Raw genomic sequence first — 10,000 nt, forward strand, 5'->3', positions numbered from 1 at the left:
GTAGCAAAAATAAAACTATAATACCAGTGAGTGGATTGCGTTGTCATAGCTGCTTTAAAAAAAAAAAAAAAATAGTCTTGTTTTTAATTATGTTGTCGAAAATGATTTAAATATAGGCTACTATGGTAAAGTAACCTACTTCGTCACATTGAGTTTAATTTATATTACAATCACGCAATTTAAAAAAAAAAATTAAATTTTCAAATAAAATCTACAAAGATTTTTTATTGGCGCCATTTGTGGGCGATTGCTTTCACAGTGGACCGTTTTTCATGACAGAGGCGCTTTTTTTTTTGAAGATTTATTAGCTACAGCTATAAAGTACAAAGATTGAACAAGCTACAATGGTCAGTTAGAAGTTTTTTAAAAAAAATAGTGAAGGTTTTTGAAAACGACTAGCGTGACATCCAAATCTGCAGGCATATTGTCCGTTTAAGTCTAAAAGGTAACTATCTGAATTACAACCCACATGATAAAGAAGATTGCACCGTTAATTTCCACAACTCTCGTCTTTTTATTTGTATGCCCACAGATCGCATGAAAGTTTAGACCGCGCTTCCTGCATGTATGGACATCGTTGCTTTAGACCTTATTTAGTGCATAAAAAAGACAGCGTGGCCGGGCGTTAAAGCGCAGGATTAGTTTTTTCCCCAAAATCTTGTGTTCCCTTCACTTTTCACAGGTTTGAGGCTCCCAATCCTGATTACCTACCCCATCCCAAGTCTGGTAAAATAAAAACCGCCCAAAAATAGGCCCACATAGCAGACTACATTAGGCAAGGGCAACAGATGAACTCCAATTCATCTAGTCTGAGATGGGTACTATAGGCCTATTCGGTTATTTCATGTTTCAAAGGACCTCGTTTTTTGTTAACAAATATTTTCCGTATGTTTTGGTATCTAGTCTCTAATAGAAACCAATACGGTTTTCCGGTAGGTTGTTAAAGGTTAGACAACTATTGAAACCGGAAGCGTTACTTTAGTAAATTTAGCTAAACCTTTGGAAAATCGTCTAATCATTGTAACAAAGATCTAGAGAATCAAATATTCTAGATTTAAGTCTAAAATACGATAAAAAATGCCTATTGAAAATCTTGAAGACGAGGGTTTGGCAAAAAATCCAAATCTTGAGCACGCTCAGCTTCGATTCTTACTTGGAACCGATAAATACAAAAATGACAAGGATTTAAAAAAGAAACTTCTTGAAGAAATCAAAGCCAACAGTTAGTTTTTTTGTTTTGTTTGTCTTTTGTGAATTTGTATGTTTTTTTAACTTCGGGGGATTTTTTACACCAGTGTCCAATAATAGAATCTTCTTTAAAAAAGGGGTGTTAGGTTACACTACTCACTACAGGTAGTTAACTAAAATACACATACATGTCTTGTGCTAACTAAAAGACAAGTAACTTAGTAACTAAACTAACTAACTACTAACTTAGTTGAGTGTGACTAACTCTAGTAACTAGATCTAGAATCTATATATTAATATATTATTAATATATATTATATAATAAGTAGATATTAAGTAGGTCGGTAATCTATCGTTTTGGGTACGTAAAATCGCCCGCGGCTATTAATGTACGAAAACGTTACCTCATTGTCAAGGCTGTAATAGAAGTATATTGCGATATGTTTGTGTCAAATAATATAGATAAATGAATAATAAACCTAAATCAATGGCTAAATATATCAATATAGGCCAGATATTAACTTTAAACAGCAGTGTCTGCAAGCAAGATTTGCTATATAAACAGCAGCCATTTGTAAAATAGAGTGACTTCCGCCTGGATCTCGCGCTATATGTCTATAAAAATAAAGCTTTAACAAGATGGCTGCTATAGTAAATGAGCGTGGTTGCATCTGTTGGAAACATCGCTGGTGTTCATTTATTACTGAAAAGTTTTAATTCAATTGTTTAAAAACAGGTACATAGATGAAACAAGGAAACATTTTTGTATTTTTCTAAACATAAATCCTCCTCAAAATGTGAAATAATTATTAAAATTTAAGGAGTCACCTGTTTTTCACATTACTAGTCGCGGGCGATTTTACGTACCCAAAACGATAGATTACCAGTAGGTCTAATATTAACTACTAATAACTAGGTTACTACTAGGCCTAACTAATCGATGCTGACCCCTCAAGGCCTTGGCCTAGTCAGGCTAGTGCAAGTCCCACCATAGTATAGTGACCATACGTCTAACCATAAAACAAGTCGAGATTACAATAATACTAACAACTAGTAACAACCTACCACACCTATTTTTCGATGAGTCTCGTCTTATAGTACACCGGTATCTTCAATCATCCAAAACTTCTAAGTTACTAAAATTAGGCCTAATACTATAATTTTAATACTTTTGTCTTGTGACTAGATATTGTCTAGATCTAGTTTTTTTCTTACCTAATGCCTAATAAGTTGTAGCCCATGTATAAGAAATCTATCTAATACTACTAACTAGTTGAGCCTCTGGGTTTTGGTTAAATGTGAGATGCAGATGATAAAGTGCCACTTTGTCTTTGAAAGTGAGAAAATGTTAGGCATTATTAACTTGTCTGATTACACTGGTTATTACACTAACTGAGACGTCTAAGACACTTCATTAGTATCATTAACCAATCAGGAGGCCTAAATATCAACATAATTACTGGCAGTGAATTGAGTGAGACAAGTACCTTTTAGTTTAAAGTTGTTAAGGATGGAAATAAGGAATATTGAGGTTGTAGTGTGGCTATCTAATTGATTTGAATATCACACTTATGTAGAAAAACCTCTAGGTTTTAATGTAAGAACTAGTTCTTGACTATTAGCCCTTGTGAAAAAAACATTTATTAATTAGTCCAATCATTCTACACCTCAGAGGAACAGGAATATTATTTTTATATCCCCTAACATATTTAATAAATAACATTTTTTGAAAAATGAACCGCATTTTATGTACTTTATTAACTAATAACTTTTACTAAAATTATCTAGATATGGCACCTTTTTATGAAGAAGTTTCTCAAGAGCTGGGATGGAAGAAAGATGAAGCCCTTCTAAATGCAATGAAGGCTGCTAATGAAGAGAAGTTGAAGCAGCTAGATGAGGCCATTAAAGATGCAGAAAAGAGCTTAGGAGAAACTGAAATTAGGGATAGTATGTTAGCAAAGGCGGAATACCTTTGTCAAATTGGAGATAAGGTTTGTTTTATCATGACAAGTTAATCAGCTCATATTACTTTATTTAGAATGTAGAAAACAGGTCTGATTACAAGATCTTTGTTTAAAATTAAAACAGCCAGATGTAAACACACAGCTTACACTCTACACAGAATACACATTTAAATTTAAGGGACATCACTAAGATGTACATAATAGAAGGAACGTAACAATTACTAACTAGACTTAATGTAACAGTAGATGTTCTACTAGAAGTAGAAAAATACCAACTTGGCCACACCTGGGGAAGTTTAGCTTACTACCCAGTGACTAGATTCATATATTCAGTTGACAAGCAGATAGGGTGCAGTGTCCTGTATCACACTCAATAAATATTTTGATAGACTACACTGACTTGACTTTGTTGAAAGTAAATAGCAGTACTTATGAAAATATTTAACCTATATTTCAGGCAAATGCCCTCACAGAATTTCGAAAGACCTATGATAAAACTGTGGCACTGGGGTATAGGTTGGACATTGTCTTTCATTTAATAAGAATTGGGCTGTTCTACAATGACCATGATCTCATCACTAAAAATCTTGAGAAGGCACAAAGGTAAATGTTAGTTTTTATATCAATTCTAGTATTATTTTCATTGTATTTTTTTGTGTGCACCTTTATCTGTGAGAAGAACTTTTTATTTGAACAAATTTCTCCTCCTATTCTGTTGTTAAATATTTTGTTTTATGTTTAACAAATGGTTTGTTATTTCAGTTTAATTGATGAAGGTGGTGATTGGGATCGTCGCAACAGGCTGAAGGTTTATAGAGCTCTATACAATATGTCCATTAGAGACTTCAAGTCTGCAGCAGCCCTTTTTCTTGACACAATAGCAACTTTCACATCGTATGAGCTGATGGAGTATCAACAGTTTGTTACGTACACTGTCCTCTGTTGTTTGATAGCTCTGGAACGGCCAGAACTCAGAGAAAAGGTAAAACACAGAAAGGGTATTTGATAACAATAACAGATTATTTCATAATCATGATATGCTATGACAATACTGACCAGCTTCCTTATAATGAAATTAACTTTTATTTTTTAGAAATAACTTAGAATTAACCCAAAGTTGTTTATTTTTTAAATCAAGGTTGTCAAAGGATCTGAAATACTAGAAGTTCTTCACAGTCTGCCAAACATTCGTAAATTTCTGTTCTCATTGTATGACTGCCTGTACGCCGACTTTTTCACTGCATTGGGTTAGTTCAGTTTTAAAAGCATTTTATCCTTGTTAGAATATTCTCATAAGCTATTTAACAATCTTTTGAAATTGTTGTCAAGCTCTGGATAAATAAATAATTTTCATTTCTAGCGGAAGTTGAAAACCTAATGAAGTATGATCGGCTCCTGTCCTCACACTATTCCTACTATGTTCGAGAAATGCGCATCATGGCCTATGCCCAACTGTTGGAGTCATATCGCAGTCTAACCTTAACTTACATGGCCAAATCGTTTGGTGTTACAGTTGCTTTTATTGATCAGTAAGTCAGGGCTACTCTTTCATTACAAAATTAAACTTTAATCTTAGTGCATATACAGTTCATACTGGCTGTATAACTTCACATGAAAAATCTATATTTATCATTCTAGAGAGCTGTCTAGGTTTATAGCTGCTGGCCGTCTGCACTGTAAAATTGACAAAGTTGGTGGAATTGTAGAGACAAATAGACCAGACAGCAAAAACTGGCAGTATCAGGTAGGTGCATATTAACCAAACAATTCTACTGTGTTAGCTTTCAATTATTACATTTACTAAGTACCTCAGACTAACCTAAAAACTCATTTTTTGTCTCAGTAAAGCCCTAGGCATATTAACTTTTAACTGTTTTCTATAATAAAAAGTGATTGCATACTTTAAAAACTGGGATCAAATGAAGTTTTAAAAGTGTTTATTTTAAAATTAAGCACCTGACACGCTAATAGGTGACAAAATACCATGAATGGTACAGAAAGGCCAGGGTTTGAATAGCCTGGATATAAAGTGATCATGCAACTGATGCTTAAAAATAAATTCAGTGGTTTTTATTCAATAAGTAATCCTAATGTTTAATATTAGTTATTTGCAGTTTGAGATGAATGAAAAAATTTGGTAGCCATGATCTTTGAATCTCTAGTTCTTGACATAACAGTACAAAACATGAACCATTTTAAATTATCAGCTTGAGGTGCCTACTTGTGCAGTTTTACTTGAATTTTTCTTTATCTTTACCACAATTATTTTTTTACTTTCAGAACTGTATCAAGCAAGGTGACATTCTTTTAAACAGAGTACAAAAGCTCAGCAGAGTTATTAACATTTAATTGTTACAAACTATGTATGTCTGTTTGTATGTTTTAAAGTCTAGTGTGAATGTTTGCATATTGTCTGTTTTGATAAATATCAAAATGTTTAAAATTTGGATTTACTATTTAGAATTAAGTATTATTTTTGTTTGAAAAACCTAAAAAAAATCTTATTAGACTATTTGAATATTTGTCTTGAGTTGCAAAAAAAAAAGTGTTTTAAAAGTATTTGGATATAACATATGGTTTATAAAGAAAGCTAATTAAATTGACATATTTGGCTTACATGTCTTAATTTTTTCTATGGTTATCTGATTAAAGATTTTTCAGAAGCATTATTATTTATTTGATTGTCATTGAAAATTTGTGATTTTTTTAATTAGACCCTATGTATGACATTGTCTATGAAAAAGAAATAAAAAAAATCACACACCACTTTATAAACAAAATGTTTAATGCTGTGAGACTGATGTAGTTATTGTCACATCAAATATTTTGAAACCATTACATAAAGGCTGCAAATAAATTACTAAATAATAATCATACATATATTACATACTGGCAAACAATGGCTACAAAAGATATTACCTGTTAATGAGGGGTTAATATATCATTACTAAATAAGAAATTCAAGTATTGGTAAGTGGAGTAGAAATAAAAGTCTGATCTAAATATGTTACTGAGCAAGAGAAAGACTGAAATGGTGTGTATAAATTCATAAATAAAAATCACAATTCACTCTTTTTACTGCTTGCTGATTCTGGTTTAAACTTGAGACAAACACTGTTGATACAATAACGCAGTCCAGTTGGTTTAGGTCCATCATTAAATACATGACCAAGGTGAGCATCACACTGTATTCAAACATGGAATTTTACACATTAGTACTATGTTTTTTATGAAAACTAACTTTTCTTAAACAAAAAAAAACTTTAAAATTTTGTTTAAAAAAAACTGATGTATGATTGTTACTGATTCTGTTAAGAACAAAGTGTACTACCTTTCCACACAACACTTCAGTGCGCACCATTCTACTGCTTTCATCAGTTCTATAGTCAACTGCAGCTAATTCTGGCTTGTCTTTATCCTTAAGAACATCGAAAAACGATGGCCAGCCAGACCCAGAATCAAACTTGGTAGAAGAACTTTTGAAGAAAACAATTAAATTATCAAAAGTTTGTCAAAAAACAAAAATTATTTATAATATAAAAATTGTACAGATTTAAGGGAACTGAATTGTATTTTTTTGTAAAATTATATAAACAGTTGAAAATCTTAAGCTGCATACTTGAAGAGTTCTGTTCCACAACATGCACAAACATAGATCCCCCTTTGCTTTATTATCCAATAGTTCCCCAGTCCATGCCTGAAGCAAAGCAGGTAAAATGAAAAATTATTACATTAAAGTCACATTTAAAAAATGTACAGCTTAAACTGTTAAACTATAAAAAAAAGTAATGGTAAAAGTATTTTTTCTTTAACATTGTACATCCAACAGTTATTAAAGAACATTAAGTTTAAGAAGTCTTGTGAAGTGATATTTCAAAATATTCCAACCTGCTCAGTTCCATGTTTTCTGCAAACACTATATTCCTGTTTGGACAATTTCGCTTTCCATTCCTCATCAGTAAGTCTAACTTTACCTGGCCTCTCAATGCCAGTTGTATCTGCAAGCCCTAAATAGAACATGGTTGGCAATAGAACAGCAGCACAAACCATTTTTTTCACCATTGTCTCTACAAGTAAGATGGGAATCATTTAAATTCATTATTGTTTAACACTTTTCAAACACTAGCAGAAGTACAAATTAGTGAAAACTTGCTTACTTGCTACGCTGAGTACTATTTTATGATGCAATAAAATAGAAAGCAATACATTTTTTAAGCACATTACTCTTATTAATGTAGGGCATAGGATAATTTTAATTCAAAGCTTAACAATATAAAACCCATAATATATCATTATTTAACAGTTCAGTAGTTAAACATGTCCATGCTAAAAATGCCAAAAAATAGTAATACTGTAATAGCCTGGAGTGCTCAAACTATCAAGGGCTGGTATTATCGTAAAATAAAGTATAATACTACTTACTATTCAGCCTACTACAGGTAAGTATATTACGTTTATTCCTTTTTATAAAAATTTAAATTTTAATAAAAATTAATAAGGGATTGTCCTCAGAGTTTCTTCCAGGCATCTCTTTGGGGGGGGGGGGGGGGGGGGGGAAGCGGCAGCTACCCCCCCCCCCCCCCCCCGGAGCCCTGAGCGAAATGAAATATATACTTTTAACAGTGTCCGCCCCCAAAGAAAGTCAACTGTGTCCCGTCCCCCCCCCCCCCCGAGAAAAAAGTCTGGAAGAAACACTGGTTGTCCTACGAGTAGGGGGCTCAAAATTGTGGGACAACGAGAGGGTGGGAGTTCTCAGAAAGCGATGCCATGCTCGATTGCTTACTTCTTATCTTAATACTTAATAATACTATTGGATCTCTACTAATCAAATCTAAATCTTGTTTGTAGGAAGCAGATTTTGCAGGCAGCAAGTAATAAATAAATAGTATTTTTTATTTTTTATATAGATCTACTATCTGAGTATAGATAGGCCTATATTTGAGCCCTATATTCATATTGAATTGGCCTATCTTGTATAGTGTATAGGGCTAGTAAATAACACCTAAATCTTATCTTGAGCTAACGAACACTAAGGCCTAAGCACACTAACTACTAACTAGCAACTTGTCACTGACTTAGCACAGTGATCGCTGAATAATTTTTGCTAGACCTAGATTAATATTTCTTTACAAGTATTATAATCTAGTAGCATACCCGATTGCGTATCTCCCATTTTTCTAGAGCTAGATCTAAAACTCTGAAAGTTAAAAGACGAATTTATTTTTCGGAAACTCTGACTTCGCGACTGTCCAAGTCTGGCAACTACTGATGATGACGATGTTGATCTAGAAATACTGATGAAGTGGCCAAATGTTTTCAAACTTGTGAATTTTAAAGCAATATCGAGAGTGAGATTGGTGGATAAGACCTGAGGGATCACCCTTCTTAAATACAGAACATGACGCAGCATATTCTATCATCTGCTGTTTCATAACATTGTGATGATTATATAACAAGAACTAAAAAAGTAAATAAAAGCAGTAGTTGAACTTAACATTCGCGATTTAGCCAAACAAATATTTTCGCAAAAATAATAAATATTAACTTGAACAATGCAGTAAGGCAATACAGTAATACAGTTATAAAATATGATTCTAACAATGTGTTTAGAATCTAGAAATCTAGTTTTTAAAGAAAATGATGTATCATGCATTTTAGTACAATAGTAGATCTAGATTCGAGAAAATATTCGAGAAATAGGTCTGCACATTACTATATTAATGTTACTTTAACACTTAGTCAACATCTTGATTTTAAATTAGGCTTAGAATCTATAACTAGATATAGATCTAGATCTATATGCTTTAAATTAGATTTCTAGTTCTAGAATCTAGATCTAGATTAGGTTAAATTCACCTAAGCTCGTAAATCGATACTAAATTTATTTCCAGTTGATTTTAATGTACTAAAACTTAAATGTATCGTGATTAAAGAAGATTACCATTCACACTTGAACAAGATCCCATTTATTTAGTGTATATTTTCAAACATACGCCTTTGTATTTTTCCTGTTTTTGTGATGCTCTAGTGCAACTTGGTGCATAAGATTTTAACAACAAAATTAATTTATGCTCACATAAACCCCAACGACACTTTAACTTAATGGCTTAAAGTCAAACTGTATCCCATGTTGGATTCATCTTATTTGAAACATTAGGCAAGTCCACTTGTTTCAATGAAAATAATATCCAGTTTTCAACACTAAGGCCAGGATGTTTTAAATGGGGGGGGGGGGGGGGGGGGTAAGACAGAGAGTCGTAATATGGACGTTTCTTAATAGTTATTTAAATAGTGGTGCCGTGTGATTATAGAAAATCAAAGAAAATCCGTTTCTTTTTTTTCTCTGCATCATGGCCACTTTTCACGCCATCATGGCCAACTCTCACGCCATCATGGCCACCTCTCACGACATCATGGCCAACTGTCACACCATCATGGCCAACTCTCACGCCATCATGGCCAACTCTCAGTTGTTATACTGACTTAGGCCACCACTGCGACTTTGTAGCTTTAAAACATACAGGACCCCCCCCCCCCCCCCTTTCTTTGTTGATTATGTTGCTTTACATAACACTACCACCTACCTGTGAATTCACGTCTAACACTACCACCTACCTGTCAATTCAAGTTTAACACTACCACCTAACTGTGAATTCACGTCTAACACTATCGCCTACCTGTGAATTCACACCACCTGATACTATACCACCTGCCTCAACTACCTGGGAATTTACATCAAAGCATGTTATTACTATATGCAATGAACACTCATATTTACGCCCAAAACTAATCTGTCGGCTCTTTTTCTTTGTGTTACGGGTAACCTAATATCATAAGGGAATATA

At 33.2% G+C, this 10,000-nt stretch overlaps 2 protein-coding genes across 2 annotated transcripts; one reads left to right on the plus strand and one right to left on the minus strand.

Moving 5' to 3' along the window:
- The first annotated feature begins 939 nt into the window (after positions 1-939).
- On the plus strand, positions 940-5,824 carry LOC131949352 (26S proteasome non-ATPase regulatory subunit 6). The gene is made up of 8 exons (XM_059311209.1): positions 940-1,222; positions 2,977-3,182; positions 3,613-3,758; positions 3,918-4,137; positions 4,294-4,402; positions 4,516-4,684; positions 4,794-4,899; positions 5,436-5,824. Exons 1-8 carry the CDS (start codon positions 1,078-1,080, stop codon positions 5,502-5,504), a joined length of 1,170 nt encoding a protein of 389 aa, XP_059167192.1. The 5' UTR covers positions 940-1,077; the 3' UTR covers positions 5,505-5,824.
- Positions 5,825-5,930: 106 nt separating this feature from the next.
- LOC131949353 (peptide methionine sulfoxide reductase MsrB-like) lies at positions 5,931-9,206 on the minus strand. Its single transcript, XM_059311210.1, is given in 6 exon segments — positions 5,931-6,340; positions 6,487-6,631; positions 6,775-6,815; positions 6,817-6,852; positions 7,044-7,162; positions 9,097-9,206. Coding segments are annotated over 6 exon segments (492 nt in total). The 5' UTR covers positions 9,122-9,206; the 3' UTR covers positions 5,931-6,214.
- Positions 9,207-10,000: the final 794 nt, after the last annotated feature.

Source organism: Physella acuta, unplaced genomic scaffold (assembly GCF_028476545.2).
Source record: "Physella acuta isolate Inbredline_101_S28 unplaced genomic scaffold, ASM2847654v3 ptg000691l, whole genome shotgun sequence".
Lineage (NCBI taxonomy): Eukaryota > Metazoa > Mollusca > Gastropoda > Physidae > Physella > Physella acuta.